Source organism: Trichomycterus rosablanca, chromosome 23 (assembly GCF_030014385.1).
Source record: "Trichomycterus rosablanca isolate fTriRos1 chromosome 23, fTriRos1.hap1, whole genome shotgun sequence".
Taxonomy (NCBI): Eukaryota; Metazoa; Chordata; class Actinopteri; order Siluriformes; family Trichomycteridae; genus Trichomycterus; species Trichomycterus rosablanca.
In genome coordinates, this window is record NC_086010.1 from 13,804,685 (window position 1) to 13,825,839 (window position 21,155).

Consider the following 21,155-nt stretch of genomic DNA (forward strand, 5'->3'; position numbering starts at 1 on the left):
TCCCTCTCTCCCTCTCTCTCTCATTACCACAGTGCATATCGGGAATAGACACACACAGACATGCGCACTCAACTTAATCAGCCATTTTTTTCCTTTAGGAAAAAAAACACAGGGCTTAAACCGTAATAATTAGGCGAATAAAGACATATCGGATTTTGATTTCCGAGCGTGCTTTTTCTCTCGGAGCCCGTGTGTGTGGGCGCACTATAGCGACAGCGCGACGCGGCCGACGGTGCGGCTTTACCGAGCGAGCGAGCGGAGCCGGAGCTGCTGGATCCACTTTCTCAATCGCTCTATCGCTTTATCAGCCGCTCTGTTTACGGCTTTGTTTTCTTTCTTTTTTTGCTCAACAAACTTAAAGGATTATTGGTTTTTTTTATTTCTTTTTTATTTCTCCTGTACCTTTGGATTTTTCTTCGGAGACTAGATTTCGGAAGAAGGCTTTTCGGAAGCGGAGAGGCTGCATGGGGAGTAAGTTTTGGGTTTTTCCCCCCAACTTTTCTGGAGTAGCCAGTCTAAGTGGTTAGGTTCTGGTCATACAAGGTATAGATCATTTCGGATATCTGAGTTATTTTACTGTGTTTGTTTAGTTCTCTTTATTGCTTTTTTTATGTTGGTTTTGTTTCTTTGTTTCTTTGTTTTTTACCCTGTTTTGGAGCTGTCAGACAGCCGAACTTTTCTCTTTTTCTTTCTTTCTTTCTTTCTTTCTTTCTTTCTTTCGGATATACATTTGGCTTTTTCAGTGTGCGCAAAGTTATAATGAATGAAAAGCTTATTTTTTAGCATAATATGACAAACAATAGATTTTTATATAACTCTTTTGATTTAGATTCGTTTTGCATATGCGTAATGTTTATTCAGTCCGTCAATTCGTTTGTTGCGTTTTCATCACATAACATTTGTTTTATTGATGATTTACTAGCTTACTTTAACATATTGGTTGTCTAAATACTAAAAAATAAACACGGACTACAGTCAATTGCTCTCGGTGTGTTTCCTCGTCCCAAAAAAATAGTTCCATCCCTGTAGTACTAATATTTATTACCTGCGCCGCGCACAACCAGCCACTAATTCTACATTAACGCAAAAGAAATACTTAAAATAACCAGACATACATAAAAGAAAAAGAAAGCCCAGGTAACCCCGCGACCTGTGTTTCTCAGATTCAACCAGATCGCAGTTTCCCACCCGATCACCTGGAGCTCTTCCTTGTTTGATACCTACCATGCCTTCTTTTTCATCTACTCCCTTTATCCGCGGTACCGTTATGATCCTCGGCTCCACACAGTTCTGCACCCGCAGGAACTGAGTTGGTGCTGTGTAGTGTGTGTGTGTGTTTGTATCGGTGTGTGTGTGTGTGTGTGTGTGTGTGTGTATCGGTGTGTGTGTGCTGGCTTTGCTTGCGGGTCAGTTTAAGATCCTCAGCTCCGATTGGAAATCAGTGACACGCAGGGATCGATCAGACAGACCCACCGAGCGCACCATAAAAGCCCTACAGCGCACCACAGACCCGGCTCTCTCCCCTCATGCACCCCGTGGAGTGACTATTTGCGCTCTTTAGATCTCAAGGCTTGATTATCTAATAAAATACTAGAACATTTTTACTTTTTGGATGAACAAGAGGATTATTTTTCTTATTATTATTTTTCTTATTATTTTATTTGTATTATTACCTGTACTAAAAAAGGATAAATTGTTTAATTTGATTCATTTATGGACAACAGTTCCAGGTGAAAAAATATTACATCAACACAAGATTTACAAAAAAAAATAGGACACAACTTGTGTTGATGTAATATGTTTTGTCCAAAGATGAATCAAGTAAAATTAATGCAACACGTTTCAGTGAATCTTTATTCAAACATTATTTTTTTGTTCTTTTTCAACCTTTCAGCATCCTGATGTAGTGTGTTCGTGGATAGAATGTGTTTCTCACACTAGATTAGCACCTCTGTACAGGCTGCAACAGTTTCCTTGCTTTGCTATATTGTCTACATAAATAGAATGGATGTATTTAAATACCACAGCAGAATTCTTGTTAGTATTTTACAGACATTATATGTACAAGCTTGATGGGTTTTCATGGGTTGCATTAGTATAGTGTTAGGGGATGAAAGAGTGAGTCCACAAACAGTGGGGTCATTTTTAGCTGCTGTTTGTGTATTGTGGTTCACTAGAAATTTCACTAGAATTTTTTTTTTTTAGAAGGATGCAGTTATGGTTCCCTAGGAGCCAGTAGTGTTTTCTTGTATGATTCATTAACCTTTGTTTGTCACAAGGAAACAAAAAAAGGAAAGCTATTCATAAGCATAAGCACAAATAATTGTTAATTGCACCACCAATACAGTTAAAGAACCGACTGTTAAATGGTTTTTAGGGAACTGCTAATGTTTTTATGGTTTTACTCTAAATAACCATTAATGGCATCTTTAGTTATTAGACTATATGGTAGTCTGTTTCTCTGTCTTATTTAAGGCTACAGGCATCAGATGATATTTCTTGTATATTTAGCCTTTATCAAAATCGACTCCTGATTACGTACAGATCTTTACATTTACGTGTCACGTGTCTCATTCACTAAATAAACCCACTAAAGTGGGTAATATATCTGCTTTTATCTGCGTTTACCCTTTTTTTCCTTTCCCCCCATATTTCAGGTTAGCTTTTCTTTCCTACCTTAAAATACAAGGCATTTTTATTTGTATGTTTATGATTAATAATTGATCTCCTGCCTGCTAGCAACAAACACCAGATTCCAAATAACTAATTATGCAAATTTAGACCCATCAGATTGTATTTCCATGAACATTCAAAAAACATATGCAAAATATTTCTCCTAAAAAGAGAACATATTATGGCATTTGTTTTACAGGACTATTTCATACACAAGTAGTACACGTGTATGGATTTGCCCAGAGTCGTGGCTTAGAATCTGCATATTTGTTAGACACAACAATAGTACACAGCATTTCAGATTAAATTCGCAGACCTACACAGGCCTGGCCTTTAATAACTTGAAATTCATACATGTTTGGCAGAATGATTGTCTCCGGCTTTACAAAGGCTTGAAAAAGTGTCATTTCCATAAAGCCAGATTGCCCTCTGCCTATACCATATTAATGTGCAAATCAATATTTCAGGGATTACATTTCCCTTCCTCATATTTTATGGTTTCCACCTCAATAAGTCTCAAGTCTAATGAAAGAGGCTGGATGATTTAAAATCGCCCACAGCGGCGGTGGCTGCTACGAGCCTGTTCGACACTGAAAATCTCACGCACAGTGATCGCCTCTGCTTTGTGACGTTAACACACTCGGCTGCTCGAAAGCTCATCGATGATCGGGTATCTGTTTAAATCGTCAAATATTTGAGCACATACTGTTTTTTTAAATAAACAGAAGATTTCCTTACACTGATAGACACACGGAAAGACAAGATCTACATACACACAGACATAATGTATGCACATATTTCGGAAAGCCCCATGAATAAACAAAAGATGTCCATAACTGCTGACTTTATATCTTCAGGGAATGCTTATAATAGCAGAGTGTATATTTTCCTTAAGGTCTTTTACGAAGCACTCAGCAAAATACCGACTTTTATTGTTTAGCATGATATTAACCATCTAGATGAGCAATCGTTAGAAACCTCAGGCTCCGAAAACACAAAACGTGGTGTTATTCCGTTTGTGGAAATTCATTACGAATCTGTACGGCCTTACAGTAAAGCAGCAGAAGGGTCGATTTCTGTTTTCTTTAACCCTAACGTTATTGTGATCCTCCGAGCTCGCGCTGTCCGTCATCAGGTGTTTGTTTTTTTTCCATTCCTCCTGCACCATCTGGACTACATTCTGCACAGCTGCATGAATTTCAGATGTGATAGAACATTTTCCCCCCATTTGGCTCATCTTACATCTTTTTGAAGAGCTTCGCTTAATTTAGCCGCTAAAAGAAATGCAGACAGATGAGGACAAAGGACCTTTTAATCTGACCACGGTTGTTTGATTGGCTTGAATATCGTTTCGTTTTTTATAGGACTTTTAAACCCGCACGTCGTCGCACATCTGGGTGTGATGTTGGGAAGATCTTTCCCTTGTCTGTTTTGCTAAGGAACTGTTCGTCAGTAAGCGTTGGGCATGTTTATGGTAAACCTGTCAGATGGAACATCAAACATGACTTATTTTAATTTTGAGGGAAAAAAGGGGCTCGGTGCTGCCTGTTGGCTCGTCTTCAAACACAAATATCGAGTGGTTTGTTTGTGCTTGATGTGGCTTTGCCTTGCGCCGGCAGTTTAACGATCACGCCGCTGTCTTGCGTCTGTGGTGGGGACGATCGCCACGCACGGCGGTGAGAAAATTATCACACTGTTGGCGGAGATACCGTGGGGCTTTTGTTGCAGGCCCAATTCAATTTTGGGTTGGTTAGGAGGCTGGAGAACACGCTCCAGTTTGGGAGCAGGGAAAGCTGAGAAGTCAGGAGGTGGCTTAACGTATTAAGCAGGGGGCGCTTGGTGTCAGCCCCGAGGCCATTCCAGACATGGCCAGTCCTCCCCCCTTTTTGCTCAGTGGCTGTCTGAAGGGTTAAATGCTTACTTGGATGGGTTTCAAGCTCTGCAGCGCCTGCGGAAAGTGTGAGTAAATGCGTGCAAGTTTCGTGTAATTAGCGCTTAATTATATTAACATATGCAAATTGTCAGCTCAGAGGGTTTGTTCAGCTGCCGCACGTCAGCCAAACACAAACGCCTCATTGTTCCGGGGGGCAACATAATGGATTCGGAGTTGGATTGTGAAAGCACATATCCAGCTATCTAATTCAGGTCATACCACAGCAAAATTTCATTAGTCTCTACGGAGACAGGGTTAATTGTCCTGACTAATAGGCCCGTATACAGATTACCCATATAACCCCCCCTCCCTACACCACCACCACCACCACCACCCCCTCCCCAAAAGACACGCTTACAACCAAAAAATGCCAGCTTAATGCACCTCACAATGCCACTTGTTTTCATGCTCCTGTGTAACGAGCGGCGATTTGCATATGCAAATCTTGGCATGGGCGGGCAAAGGGTGGTCTTCCTGGTCTCGTTTGTCATGGCGCCTGACGCACAAGTGCACAGACGATCCAAGGAGGCCACCAGATGCAGACGGAATGATAAAACCTGGCAACGTTGTTTGATAATTTGTTTCTGATTAAAAGACCAGACTGGATCTCATTCTGCTCAGACCCTGGCGAGGAGAAGGTCGGGTCAGAAAAGAGTTTCCACAGCAACTAAGGCTCTTGTCTTTTCCCTTTGGCTAATTAAATAACATTCTTAAAGCCTCTCTAGTTTTCTTTTTTTTTTTTTTTAGAGAAAACAGAACGCCATCTCGAATAATCTCCTGTTTCCGTCAGCTTGTTTGGTGGTGGGGGGGGGGGGGGGGGGGGATACCCGCCACATTGCTAGTACTCCTGCATTAATCCTGTTTTTTGACAGAAATGTAAACTGATATAATTGCTTTTCAATGGGGGGAAAAGGGGTTTGTACGACTGTGAAAGCATCGGAAAAGGATTAGCATTTTTTTGCATAATGCACAGAGCTTTTGAATGGGCCAGTGAATGGATGACTGAGTGACTGAGATGAAAGCAGAGCAAAAACGCTACCTCCTCTCGCTTTATTTCTGGGCCAGCTCTCCCTAAAGATGCGTTTGTCGAGGACTTGAGACAACAAGCACGCGGCTTCATATTCCTCCAGCCTCCCAGGATGCCTGCAGATTTTGTCATTACGTGAAGTAATATGTATGGTAATGGCTCCCTTCATTCCCCTTCCCTCCTTGTAAATAGAGGCTCCTGTTCTTTATGCGGTTGCGTTTAGACACAGTAGGGGTAGGAGCTTGCAGGTATTGATTTTTTTTCTAATTTAAGTCATGTTTTTAATTGATAAAAAATATAGTTCTGATTTCTGTTTATTTATTTATATATTTATTTATTCTCATATTAACGTGATGAGGTTTGACTTGATGATGACGTCTGGGTGATGTGAATTCTGGACGCCATCATCATTTCTGTCATGGCATTAGCTTTCTAGAACTCTCCAGGCTGAACGCTTTTTTATCGGCCACAATAGAAAACCCCCCCGCGCGGCCAGCGTGGATGAACCCCGCTCCTTTGTCGGCATAGTGAGCACCGTAATATTTCCAGCAGCGCAAAGGAAGTCAGCTTTGAGCTGATCGTGAAGGGTAGCGGTGTCCTTTGGTTTAACCCCGGCCCCGCAGAATGGGATGCACCGTGAAGTATGGCCTCCGTCTGCATTTTTTTAGAGGCCCCGCACAGTTAGACAGGTCATGCTTTAATGTCGGCCTGGATCGCTGACATGCTTTACCAGATGTTGACTTGTGCCTGGTTGCCAACTGAAATCTGTACACATTAAAGAATCCTCCCCCTCCCTTTTTTAAAGCTTGAATGCTGCACGAATAGAATAGAATTACCGATAGTCCTGGATGAGCGAGCGCAGGTGACCGATGAGGACGTCGGACGTTTGCGAATCTCCCTACGTAAGGCTTTGTTAGTGTTAGGAAATGTCATTTTTTGTCCTCTTTGAAAACTTCCATTATTGAACACTGTTATCTAAATGTTTTTGTTGCTCTTGGTCTCCGGCCAGCAGGGATCGCATTACTTTCGCCGTCGGCCCATGTCTCGTCGGAGCTGGGGATTTTCCTCGGCTTCTTCTCAGGCTTGGCATGAAACCTCTGCTACAGGATATTAAAAAAAAAGAGAGAGAGAGACGGGGTTAAAACGGCGCATGCGACGTCCATGCTTTTATTCCGGCTGAAAAGGGAATTATGCACAGAGATCAACATGATGGACCATGTATGTTAATCATTTGGCCCAGAGCTGTGCATGAAATTCTGCCAGTGCTGAATCTCATAGGAGAGAAAGATGCTGCTCTTGTTTAATAATCTAAGAGCGCCGCCCTCCTGCTGCCATACCAGGGAGTGTGCCGGGTCTGCCTCGACCAATCAGGTTCGACAACCTCAACACAGCCTGGATGGCAGGGTTTTCTTTCATTAGCCTAGTGCTTGACACTGGATGGGGCGTGCAGCTTAGGGTTAGCGGGGTTGCACGCTGATTTTTGGCCTTGGCACTAATTTTCTGTAAAGGGACTGTATGGCACCTCGCTACAGAGAGCACATTTGCAAATATTACATCAAGGTAGAACAATACTATGGCTAAAAAGCAGCACAAAAATTGGACACTAACAAATAAATAAGGTGGGCAAATTATTCCAATCAAAGTAATGAATAAAAGATCTCAAAATCCTCAATGGAGACAGTGGATAGAAAAGGGATAGCGCAGAAATGAGAATGAGATGTCACGATATGACAGGTTACTCTGGCTGTTTGTGACAAACCAGCCCTCGGAAATAGGGGTCCCTGATGAGGCCCAGCACGCCAAAATACTGGGTGAGTTCCCAAAAAAACAGTCAGTGGGAAACCATTCAACAAAGGAGCTGACAAATAAGACAGACAGAAGCCGTGATATATACTAAATCATCCACCTGAAGCGATTTAACACTTACCACTCCTTTGTCCTAGTCAGGGTCATGGTGCATCTGGTTTCCACAGTATCCCCTGGGACAATTTAGTAACACACGGACTGGACGCCAATCTATTGAGAGGTCTTGACCACTCCTCTCTTCAGACATAGCCAGTCATGTCTGCGTGTAGACGCCCGCCTGGCAGACTCAGAGTAGCCAGTTCTGCACTAGTTGTACCATCATGCAAAAATACTAATTATGGCTCATAATACTACAGATCCCATGATGCATTGCGGACCACAAATCAGTTTCAGATCAATATGTTTAATATGGTTTGGATCTGATCTAATCTGTGTTATTAATGTGTATTGTTAATTACTTCTTAGTGTCATTACAAACCGCTTCATCCTGGTCAGGGTTGCGATGGGTCCGTCGTCACCTGGAAACATTCAGTTACACCCTCGGACACACTGCTAATCCATCACAGAGATTAGAACACACTCACTCACTTACTCGCTAACACCTAGGGGCAACTGGAACTGTAAATCTACAACTAGTCATCTGCATGCTTTTGAGAGATGATAGGAAACTGGAGTTCCAGGAGGAAACATGAGGAAAACATGCAAAACTCCTCACAGACAGGTCTCCAGCACCTATGCTGCTTTGGCAAACCATGCCCCAATACTACAGTGTTTGTACAAATGCAGCATTGCACATGATATGGTCTGATCTCCTTTGGACAGTGGGCTAGGGTAAGTTAGGGCTTTATTACAACTACTGTCTTATCCAGTCTGGGACTGGTGTGTTCTACTTTGGAATTATGGGTAGTGTAGTATCTTACTGGATTTCCTGACCTGAAACTTGACTTATACAGGCAACTACAATAGGTTAACTCTCTATCCTATAGCTGACCATTTAATTTAGTATAATATAGTTTTTAGTTTAGGAACCTCAGTGTGCAGTTCCTGGTTGAACAGGTGTTTCGGAGATGTTCCAGCAGTCATGCCCATGTCTGTTCCGATTACATTTGCATACCGTCTTGTCATTATTCACCTCAAAAACAAGGATGACACCGTAATTGAATATGGATGACCAGTGCTGCCTTATGTACACAAATAAATAAGCTCTTCCATTAAAATCGTCCATTAATATTCATGCCGCCTGGTTATCTCAGGCCAATGAGGCGCAGATATTTACATGTTTATGCCACCTGTGTGTGTGTGTATGTGTGTGTGTGTAGGGTGCATCTGTGTTTATGGAGAAGCGAGCAGGTTTCCAGACGCAATGCCGGCTCGCTGTTTGCGCCTGAGGTCAAAAGAAGCAGCTGCTGTCTCCACAGAAGTATTTAGTTAATGCTAGACCTCTCATATCCTGTCTCACTCCGGTCTGGCATCTGCACTGGAATCATGTCTAATTATTCGCTTTAAAGACGGCTTCGGCGCTCCATCGGGGCTGTGTTTGCGGAGGTGTTTGAGGTGCTGTCGTTGGTCATCTTGTCAGCGGCTTTAATGATAGGTATGGTATAAGCACCGGACCAAATTAAAGGTTGGCGCAATATTCAGTTTGCGTCAAAGAGTCCGACAGGGAGGGGCATGGGGTGGGGGTGTGGTCGAGAGGATCAGGATCGGGATCTTTCATTGGGGTGGAATTGAGAATCAAACTGTTGTCCATGTCTTTTTGGAAACAAATGATAATGGTTCTGATAAGTGTCAGCCCCAGGGAGCTAGGTTCAATCCTCGATTTCGGTCACTGTTTACGATGTTTGCATTTGTTGTTCTGGTTTCCTTCTACCTCTACAACATACTAAAGGTGGATTTGCTACTTTTTTTAGCTTTAAGGTGCGAGTATCCAGAATGTTTTGCTGTCCCGTGGGCTGTATGTTTTAGAGTGGTGCTGGACCACCTCGAGCATGACTGGAGTAAAGTGGTTCGAAAAAATAATGAATTTTGACTTGGAGTAAGAGGAGTATTAGGAAAAGATTCTTGGAAATGTATGAAAAATGCATTAGAGGAAATTGAGGTCAGCCAGGTTTGTTCTTATAAAATCTAATCAGAGGCCATTGCAAAGATCAAGCGATACATATAAATGTGTCCCAGAGTGCTGTTAAATTTAGAGAAAGAGGTTGAGGGAGTCGAGTAAAGAAAGAAAATAGCCTAGTTTATGAAATAGGGAATATTTTCCATTAAAGCCGGTACAGAGTTTCTAGAAGTGAATGAGTACGTTCAGTCGGTTGTACATGCCCACATCTGGACTCTGCATTTGATTTGAAACCTCAGTTTCCTGCTTATTACAGCATGGCATTTCATAGCAAAACAAATCATTGTCCTCCTGCGTATTAACATACCCGGCTTTAGAAATAATGTGTTTTCTTTGCTTTTAATTAGCCGGCGGTTATGCTGACGCAGGCCCTGTTTGCTCCTCCAAGTTCTCACTGACCTTAAAATCCCCCCCAACATCTTATTGAAGCCTTTCACGAGCTGAGACACATAAAACATGACACACCAATGGCCTTCCATTCTCTGCAGCCCCTGATAATGTTTCAGCCGGGCCGGGATTGGCTGATACGTTCAGCTTTTTTGAAATAGTTTTATTCCCATGCCCTTTCCATCGAACACAAATCTTTTTTTCTTTCACCATTAAATTAACAAATTAACCCTTTTAGAAGAGGAAAACATGCAGTTATTTTTGTATAGTTTATAAGTTAGTTGTATAACTTTCCCGAGCCTGTTCGGTCTTCGTGACATTCATCTGATTTGATAATGGAATATTGCGGCCCTAATCTGGGCCCACGCTAATTACACATGACAGTTGTTTGTTTGGAGTGGAATCCAATTAAAACGTACGATTTTCAAACGGAGCGCCCGTCTCGCCGAAGCAACGACCCTGGGACGGCACCGAAAACAAATGTTATTTTTTTTCTCCGTGGCCGCGCATGTAGCAAAGGGTAAACTCGCAACAGCTGTCAGTACGACGTTGTTTAAAAAGCAAATGCCTTTGGTCTAAAGTTCATTTGGAGAGCTCTCTAATTAAATATAAGCCCAGACCTTAAGTTAATTAGTAATTCTCTGGCTCCAGAAATGAGAGATACGGGGTGGGGGGGGTGGAAACGGAGGAGAGGCATCTCGTCCGTCGTCTGTGAACTTACTTTGCAGCAGTTTTTCATTTCATTAATCAACTGCTTGCCATGCTTTGTGAAATAGCTCGGTGATGAATGCCTGGATTTGCATATAGCTAACAGGCGAGGAATGTGTATAGGGATACCTGGCCTGTGATTATGTTTATAATACCAGATAATTACAGGACTGGGAGTCAGGGAGTGCCGCCTTCACCAAAGGGCCTTGAACTTTAAACCTTTATTGTTTCTCTGGGAAAATGACAGTAAGGAAAGGTCAGAATCAAACAAGGAGCTGCAATTAAAACGACGTCTCTTGTTCATCTTTTAAATGAGACATTCCCAGACTGGTGACAGCATGGGAATTGTGGTTGAAACTGTTAGAAACAGACATGAAAAGCCAAAACAATTGTGTAATTTAAAAGCAAAGCTGGATGTAGTCTTGGGATTATGCCTATAAGACCGTATTAGGCTGGGTTTTATAAAGGGGGGCGGGGAGAGGGGGGGGGGTCATCTAAAATATCTTACTATGCTATACAGTACAGGCTAAGAGACTGAAAGAACATGTGTGGGTGTCCCTGCCAGGCATATGGTCCATGTTTGCTCAGCTATCTACATGCTCTGTCCAACAGCGGCGGGTCTGGCACGTCTATAGTGTACACAGTCGGTCAAGTCGAGTCTACAGGCGCTCCTCTTTGATTCGGGTCGATGCCGGCTGCTTTGGACTCTCTGTACAGTCGAACGAGCAAACAAACAAGGTGATTAGGAAATCTGAAACCGGAATAATAGCGTCTCATCAGTCCTGCACTGCATAGAGACAAATATTCAGCCTAATTCCACTAATAAATGTATGAATTTAAACGCTCTTGCATTTAAACAAATGTCCTGAAAGCATGATTTACATAACCGGTAAGCATGTTCATATTGTATATGTTGGACAATACAAAGAAAGGCACGATTGACCAGTAGATTAATATTTACTTAGCACAGGAAAATCAAGGGATTAGGCCGTCATCATTTTAACTCTAATCCTGCTTTGCATGGACTAGACAAAGAGAGGGTGATTACCGAGCATGAGGCTGACAGAGCCGCAATTAGATTCTCTGCACGGTGAAAAAACACACCTGCGCCAAAAGAAATATTTTGGTCCCCCTGTCAAAGCTGTATGTGTTCCTGGCTGTGGACAGCGTTCGCGAGACAACGTCATGTTCCATGTCAGGCCGGTGAATAAATGTGTAACGGCTACTAATGGCCCTCACTGTTGTCATGGGTGGCACATTATTATATTGTACAGTCCTATTAAGAAATACACTGATCAGCCATAACATTAGAACCACACTCACTATCCATTTTATCAGCTCCACTTACCATATAGGAGCACTTTGTAGTTCTGCAATTACTGACTGTAGTCCATCTGTTTCTCTGCATGCTTTGTTAGCCCCCTTTCATGCTGTTCTTCAATGGTCAGGACCCCCACAGGACCACTACAGAGTAGGTATTATTTGTGTGGTGGATCATTCTCAGCACTGCAGTGATGCTGACAAGGTGGTGGTGTGTTAGTGTGTGTTGTGCTGGTATAAGTGGATCACTCACTGTCCACTCTATTAGACACTCCTACCTAGTTGTTTCACCTTGTAGATGTAAAATCAAAGACGATCGCTCATCTATTGCTGCTGTTTGAGTTGGTCATCTTCTAGACCTTCATCAGTGGTCACAGGATGCTGTCAACTGAGCACTGTTGGCTGGATATTTTTGGTTGGTGGACTATTCTCATTCCAGCAGTGACAGTGAGGTGCTTAAAAACTCCAGCAGCGTTGCTGTGTCTTATCCACTCATACCAGCACAACACACACTAACACACCATCACCATGTCATTGTCCCTGCAGTGCTGAGAATGATCCACCACTTAAATAATACCTACTCTGTAGTGGTCCTGTGAGGGTCCTGACCATTGAAGAACAGGGTGAAAGCTGGCTAACAAAGCATGCAATGAAACAGATGGACTACAGTCAGTTATTGTAGACGTACAAAGTCCTTCTATATGGTAAGTGGAACTGATTAAATGGACAGTGAGTGTAGAAACAACTCGCCTTGATGGGAGTAGACATTATGTACAAGCAAGCTGAATTAGGCTGAACTACATTCATGTCAAACTGACCTCTGCATGAGGTCCAAGTTTACATTTTGCATCGCTTTGAGTCTCTGTGCATGAGCGAGAAGTGAAAACTCCTAAAAATTAAGTATTGTGACAACTGAAAGGTAAAGTGCGGATCAATGTTGCATCTCAGATGAATAGTCAAGCTTGTTTATGTTCTTTAATTATATGGCTTGGCATAATCATAATACATATAAATAATAATATTAAAATAATAATGCTGTCCATTAAGTGCAAGTTGAAACAATCAGAAAGAGTAAGAGTAAAAAAGGGGGGTAGAAAACAGGAGGTGGGTCATGCTAAAAATCTGCCATCACATGGGCACCAGAAGTCAAGTTGTAAATCCAGATGTGCAGCGGACCTTCAACACGGCCAGCGAAGAACCTGCACATAAGACCATCCAGCCAGACTTCTCCTTTCTCACAGTTCCTGTGAATGTTAATGATTTTTCTCTTTTTTCTCTTATTCCCCCCGCGCTCCCTCTGCGCCCCCTCCTTCGCTCCTTCGGAGACACAGCGCCATTGTTTGTTGCAAGGGCCTTTTCTTTCAAACTTAATTACCTTCTCCCCTTTGTGGCGACTCGGGCTGAAAGTTTTCGCCATGTCACGAGAGGTCGTCACACATTCTTGTGCGCCGGCCCTCGTTAATGGCGGCGCGGGCAAAGGCGAGGCAGAAGAGCCGCGGCAACATCAGCAGGAAGCTGTAAGCCGGTTAATGCGGTATAATTGTCTGGACATAGACCGGCCTTTGTTTGTGCGGTTCATTTCGAATCAGCCGTAATTAACTCCAGAGTGTTTCCAGATTGCCGGGCTAAGAAAAATTGCAGCGTGCCCTGCTTTGAATTGGGAAAAGACATTAGCTATGTAGATTATGTTTCCCTTTGATACCGGGCCCTCTTGGTAAAAGTTTGCAAATGTGTGAGGGGGTCTGGGGAATGCCACACAAGACCTGGTTTTTAAAGTCTGCCTGGTCTAACAGTCTTAAACGAAGCGCTGGTGAATGTAAACTATGATGTACTTTTTTTAATCTTTAATGCTGCGTTTATTTACGCAGGTTGTTACTTTTCCCTGTAAATGATTTTACACTGTTTAAATCAGCTCAAGAAAAGATTACCGACAGACTCTTGGCATGTCGGAGCAATTTGATTTTATTTGCCGAAGGCTATTTTGCGGACAGGTAATTTGTACAGAAAGATTCCCGTGCTAAACATACCACAGGATTGTGCCACGCCCGACGGTAATGATATGGTTCCTTTTGAAAATGAGGGCTTTAAACATGACTGCGACACCGAGGAGTCCTGCCGCTTCTACTGTTACACCTGAAGGCACGAACAGGCGAAGGCTGGCGAAAGCTTTAAAATCGTAACGTCTTTGTCGTTCTCAGTTTCTCACTCAGTTAAGAATGGTTGATTCTTTAAACAAGAAAGAATTAAGCCTCCCAGTGTGCACCAGGGAAGCTCTTGATGTTGAGATAATACCACTTTGATGGATTTCTCATCTCTCCTTTCAGCATGGCAACAAATAAACAGGTATAATTACTCTTGCAAGGGCCTATTCACGGCTTTGTGAGGCCTGCGCTCACGCCACAACTCCTCATTGTCTTTGCTTAACTTGCTATGACATTTTGATTTTGAGTGTTGAGTAGGGGTGACCTTTCCTAAACCTGATATAATTTAAATGTCTTTACCTTTTTTGCTTTTTTAACTTGGCTTGTTTACCAAAAGTCAGAATGAATCTCAGTTATCTAGGAGAAAAAAAGAGCAAGTGAAATGGTCAGCTTACGTAGAAAGAAAGAAAGAAAAAAAAACGTCCTTCTTGATGAGCTTCTGAATGGCAGATAGAAAGGGTGACTGGGGGAGGCAGTGCAGAAAAAACAATAGGCAATAGGAGTCCCTAGGCTTTCTTTCCCAAGAACTTAACACTGCGACCAAGCGAGCATTCCTGCGCCATTCTTTCCCTGTCCTGATCAGATCGCATTCTTTTTAATCACTTCACAGGCCGCGTCTCCACGGACCGTGGCGAGAGGGGGGCCGGGACAGTCTTAATTAAAAACCTGAGGTAGAAACACTGTTTGCCGTCGCTTTGTTCCAATGGGAAAACGGGAACTGTTTCTCTGCTCGGCCAGACCTGTCCTCATTGTTTTCACAGAGCCTTTTCTGTTCTTTGTATTCGGGAGCTTTTTTTTTTTCAGTTCAGCCTTCTCTTTGTAGGTTTTAAAAGAGGGAGAAAGTAAAAAGGGAGGAGGAAAAAAACTGTTTCACACTTAAGTCACCTCATGTGGGTGGAGTTTTCCTAGAATCGCTTCGAACGTTTCAGAAAATTAAAAGGGTAAAATAAGAACGGGATGTGTTCGAAGAGAAGGTAATGTATTAATGTATTTGATATGTTTTTGATAGACATGCTGTAGTCTTTTGTTTTGGTGTTTGGGTTGGTGCTCAGCTAAATGGGCATGAACTGTTTGGATTGGGCAGGCGGGAGGAGGTTCACAGAATGACTGGATAACCCTGATGGCCTCCTGGTTTAAAGAGTGTGATTTATTTACTACATGGAGTCATGTAGGGGCATCAACCCACTTATGGAGGCTGTTTGTTATAGTTCTTACTTATTTCCATTATGTATTTCCAGTATATCTTATGTCTACTCTTAACTTTAAGCTTATGAAACTAATTATTAGGTTGGGTGATATAAAGATTTGGTATTAATATTGTAATGGTCATGATTTAATCCATAATTTTAATATGTTGTGTACATCAGGTCCAGTTTCTTTATAATCCCATTATTAATTACTGTAACACATAAATAATTAGACGTTTAAATCTATTTTGGAAAGCTTGTGTAAGTCTTGACACTGTAGTAATGCCATAGGATGATGCCAGGAGTTCAAATAGCATTAATGCTATCTCTTTGGAAGGCATGGCGCTCCTCTCCCCCATCTATAAAAACAAAACTAAACATCTAGCAAGTTCATGTATATGGAAGGTGGCAAAGCCCTTTCCAACCATGTTAATCTGCCCATTGTTTTATTTTATGATAATGCTCCTGTGGTTTGTCGTAAATAAATAAATCCACCCTGCCACCCAGCATCCGTGCCACCCGAAGTTAGCAAACAAGAGAGGCGTACCGTTTGGTTACATCTGCTAACAATCCTATACAGCGTTTGATAAACCTAAAGGGTTGTATAACACTGGATACAAATCACATCCTGACAATCAAACCGCGCTCATGGTGCGATGGTGGTTCAAAATGATGCGCGTTAAAGCAAACCGAACGTGGCAGTAATGTCGACTATGGTGCACACATGTCCATGTGCACGCCTGCATTTGCAAACATAAAAACAAACCCGCCGCTACGATGCACCCACAGGCCTCGCAGACGCAGCTGCTGGCTCCTCGACGGTGCCTTGTGATCTTCCAGGGGAGATGCAGAAGTGATCAGAGGAGAGCACTGTAATCTAGGCTTCGGCTTGCCACTGAGCGTGCTTTTAGACACACATTCCACCAGGATTGCATCAATGCTCGCCTACCGCTCGTGCCCGATTCGTTCCCAGAGGAGGCTAATTTTGTCTGCTTTTGCACTAGTTGGGCTAGTTGCTGATTAAGAACTTGAGATAAATTAGGACTGGTGGTATAAGTTGCATCTGATGTCAGTTTTTATTGAAAAATGAAATTCTACATTTATTTTTAATACCACGTTAAAAGAATGCAGTGTCTGAGTGTATTTATTTAATATGGCAAAAACAATTGGCGAACGTTGCGCAATAATTCTGTCTGATTGCAAACACGTCAGGATATATTTGTGTGTGTGTGTGTGTTCACTTGGGGGTGTAAAGGTTATACAGGCGGTGTGTTTTTTTAATGAATCTTTAAATAGCTTTACAGCAAAGCAGAGATTCAGGTTTAGACATGTTTACACATGTGCACAGTACTATTATTTTTGTTCATTCATACAGACTGGTTAGGGTCGTGGTGGGTCTGTGAGCGCCAGACAAGAATACTCTTTTTTTAACTGCACAAGGGGTATGTTTATGATACATAGATTCAAGGTTTTGATTCATTTTAACTGCTAATTTGGTGGAGTTTGGCTTGATTACTAAGAACATACCAGTTGGTGGATCGCCAGGCATGAGTGTATCTAAATGAGCAAGTAAATGTGTGATGCCTCAAAATAAACTGGGGCTTTGTTAGGTCCTATGTTATGGCTAGGGATACCAAAATAGATTTGCAACCCGGATCAAAATGAAGTGATTACTAAAGATGAATAAATGATTCCTCTTGCACCACGGTTGTGTACTAGTACCTGGTTACATTTATTCGCACCAGTCATTTGCACAGTTGCACTGTGTCTATTGTTGCTATTTCATGGTCCAGTATGCTGCCTGTCCTCAAGGTGAAAAGGCAGTAGATCAGTCGCAGGCCGCTCTGTCGTTTTGCCCTCCCCAGGCCTCTCTTATCAAACCCAGGCATGCTAAAGTCTCGCCGCCTAAGATCACCAGGGCTTGCTACTCTGTACTCTGGCTCGACATCAGCATTCACAGCCTGTAGAATGAATCATCCATGATTCCAGCCTTGCCAATAGAGAGATAGATTTGGAGGAGAGGGGGGGTGAGAAAAAAAAATGATTGAAAGATTTTCATCAGCGAGGCAGACGTATGATTTGTGAAAGCCTGGAGAGAGCCTGATTGAAGCAGTGACGGTTGAAAGATGGGCAGCCTTCCAGCATTGATAACATCACAATGGTATTTCAAATGGTGTTCTTTATGTGTTAGGATTTTTTTATTTATTTCTTATGACCTGCCAAGGGAAGGAAAAAAACGTTGGATGGTCCGGCAAGGATGATTGGAGCAAATATGTTTATTTATTTGGGTTTTTGTTTTGATGGGAGCTTAATCAGGGCTTGTTAAATGCCCTGCCGTGGGATTTTTAGAGGGAATAAGATACGTTAATCTGTGGTGATTTGGATTTGATCTGCCTTCCATGTGCAAATCAAATTTTTGTAGTAGATCTTGGACAGAACATTCATTTGTATCAGTAATTTTATATTTCATTCTTAATAGACGGGCACCAGGATGAAGTTCATATGAATGAAAGTAGATTTATTAAAGCTTTTTCTAAGTTAGTGTCCATTTAATTAGTGTTTAAGAGTGTCCTCCAAATGGTGGTAAAGTTCCATCATTATATAGACTCTAAACATTTCTTTCCCCTCTGCAGGTCCCTAACCGCCTGGATGAAATGAGATCCCCGTGTAGAGATTGCCATGGAAACCTGTGACTCCTCTTCTTTCTTATGGCAGGAAAATGGGCAAAAGATATCAAAGCTATGTGAAACGCCACATCTTGATAATGAGGTGCCAGAGAAAGTCCCTGGGATGGAGCCTGACAAGGAAAACAGCTCTGCGAATGACATCCTGAGGACGGACGAGAGCCGGCGAGAGACTGCGTTGGGATCGAGTGCAGAGAATGCGGCTGCCGCCCCGAGCGCCTCCACTAAAGAGATCCCCTGCAACGAATGTGCCACTTCTTTTTCAAGTTTACAAAAATACATGGAGCACCACTGCCCGAACGCCCGCCTCTCCCTTTTGAAGGACGAGAACGAGAGCGAGGTCAGCGACCTCGAGGACAGCGATGTGGAAAACCTGACAGGAGAGATAGTTTACCAGCCTGATGGCTCAGCTTTCATTCTTGAGGACTCCAAAGAAAGTAGTCAGAATGCCCAGTCGGCTGTCAAAAGCCTCTTTACCCCGGCGCTGTTTTCAAACTCTCAAACTGCTGCCGGGGACAAGACTGAGCAGTCTGCCACTGCCCCCATGTCCTTTTATCCACAGGTAATCAATACCTTTCACATTGCTTCGTCCCTCGGGAAACCATTTACGGCCGATAAGGCTTTCCCAAATACCTCAGCATTAGCAGGAGTCGGTCCTGTGTTGCACAGTTTCCGTGTCTATGATCTCCGACACAAGAGTGACAAAGACTATCTTACCATTGATGGCGCAGCCAAAAACTCCTGTGTTTCCAAAGATGTTCCTAACAATGTGGACTTATCCAAATTTGATGGTTGCGTAAGTGATGGGAAGCGTAAACCCATTTTGATGTGTTTTTTGTGCAAGCTGTCTTTTGGTTATAGTAGGTCATTCGTAACCCATGCTGTGCATGATCATCGGATGACCCTCAACGAAGAGGAGCAGAAGCTCCTTAGTAATAAATATGTCTCTGCCATCATACAGGGCATTGGTAAAGACAAAGAACCTCTTATAAGCTTTCTGGAACCAAAAAAATCTAATTCTGTGTTACCCCACTTTTCTACTGCTAACTTCATGGGTCCCGATCCAGGCATCCGCGGCCTGTGGAACGCCATCCACGCGGAGAACGGCGATTCTTTGCATGCTGGTTTTGCTTTCTTAAAGGGAAGTGCCAGCTCGATTTCCTCTGCAGAGCATTCGCCCAGGAGGACCCAGATGCCAAAGGCTGATATAAACCTTGGGGGCATGCCCGCTTCAGTGCTCAAGTCTCCTGTCAGCTCTGCCCCCTTCCATTGCTCGTCTCCGGGGGCTAGGGACCAGGAGAGCAACTGTGAGAGGCAGAAAGATGCTAGCACTTTGCTTTCGAACGGGGAGCTCGCCGTTAAAAGTGAGCCTGGAGATGCAGTCGATGCAGATGAGGATGAAGATATGTACTTAAATGAGATTGATGATGATGGTGTAGATGAACTAGTGGACAATACCAGTAGCAAAGATTTTCCTCTCTTAAACCAAAGCATTTCTCCTTTATCGTCCAGTGTGCTAAAATATACTGAAAGAGGAAGCTCTTCTTCCTCTGTGACTGTTTCCGATGACCTAGAGAAGCTGAAGAAGGCTGCTGCCAACAGGGACTGCGGCAGCGATTCCGTTAACTGCAGCGGAGGCAGCAAAGATTACAGTGACTTTAACGGGGGCAGAGATGGCACGCCGCCGTCTCATCCCCTCGACCTGATGCGACGAGATGACGAGAGTCCTCTGCATCAGCAAATTGCCACGCCCAGCACACCGGGCACTCCTGCTCCCGCAGAGGGCTCCCCGGGCAGTGGCATTGAGTGCCCCAAGTGCGACACCGTGCTTGGGTCCTCCCGCTCCCTGGGCGGTCACATGACCATGATGCACTCACGGAATTCTTGCAAAACGCTCAAGTGCCCCAAGTGCAACTGGCACTACAAGTACCAGCAGACTCTGGATGCGCACATGAAGGAAAAGCACCCAGAGTCGGGCGGATCCTGTGTGTACTGTCACACCGGGCAGGCTCATCCGCGCCTGGCACGGGGTGAAAGTTACACCTGTGGCTACAAGCCATTTCGATGCGAGGTGTGCAACTACTCCACCACTACCAAAGGCAACCTCAGCATACATATGCAGTCAGACAAGCATCTTAACAATGTCCAAACCTTGCAAAACGGTGGCTCGGAGCCCACCTACAACCATGCTCCGCCAGTACCCAGTGGTGGCATGGGAGGGTGTAGTGCACCCTCACCTTCCAAGCCTAAGCAGAAACCGACTTGGCGGTGCGAGGTGTGTGACTATGAGACCAACGTGGCCCGAAACCTGCGCATCCACATGACCAGCGAGAAGCACATGCACAACATGATGCTCCTGCAGCAGAACATGAAGCAGATCCAGCACAACCTGCACCTCGGCCTGGCGCCTGCCGAGGCGGAACTCTACCAGTACTACCTGGCCCAGAACATCGGCCTGACCGGCATGAAACTGGACAACCATGCGGACCCACAGATGATGATCAACCCCTTTCAGATGGATCCCAGTGCTGCAGCAGCTCTGGCTCCTGGGCTTTGTAAGTAATTTTTTTTGTTTCTTCATTCGTTTCACGCTCATCAGACTCTGTCCTTTCTGCCTTTGTTCTTCATCTTTCCACTCATCACTGTATCCTTCCTCTGACCTGGTCTTTGATTAAAAAGATGATTATGAACTGTGGCAAGGGAATTATTCTTAATCTTTCATTCTTAATTTTCTTAAGTCAGCCTAATCCATCTCCGCCAGTCACCCCGACACTGCCAGAGCTTATCTTGAAACTGACTGGATGAACAGATTTCTCTTAGAACTTTCACAATGACCTACCTGCCAAAATATTTCTTAGTTTTTTATCTTTAGACGCTGCAGGTCATACCGAGCACACAGAGTCTCTGAATTATTTGTAAAAACAGGAGCTGATGCTCATATATTACCCTCTTTTTTTGCATTTTGCCCAATTTTCCCTATCGAATTTTGCTGCCTCTGTACTGATAATGACCTCCACTCTGAAAGTGACTAACACACTCCCCCCCCCCGACACATGGGTAGTAGCCGGCCACTTCTTTTTACCTGCAAGAGGTGGGTTCATATTGGGATCTGT

The 21,155-nt window shown here is 43.5% G+C and overlaps 1 protein-coding gene across 3 annotated transcripts in view; it reads left to right on the top strand.

Annotated features, from left to right (window-relative positions):
• Nucleotides 1-366: 366 nt before the first annotated feature.
• Nucleotides 367-21,155, top strand: part of zfhx4 (zinc finger homeobox 4) — an 86,073-nt gene continuing 65,284 nt past the window's right edge. For 2 of the 3 annotated variants that reach the window (XM_062985978.1, XM_062985980.1), the window contains exons 1-2: nucleotides 367-471; nucleotides 17,992-20,597. In XM_062985978.1, coding sequence (XP_062842048.1) covers nucleotides 18,038-20,597 — 2,560 coding nt within the window. In that variant the 5' untranslated portion in view covers nucleotides 367-471; nucleotides 17,992-18,037. Of the gene's footprint in view, nucleotides 472-17,921; nucleotides 20,598-21,155 lie in introns of those variants that run through there. The other variant, XM_062985979.1, reaches the window with a different exon arrangement.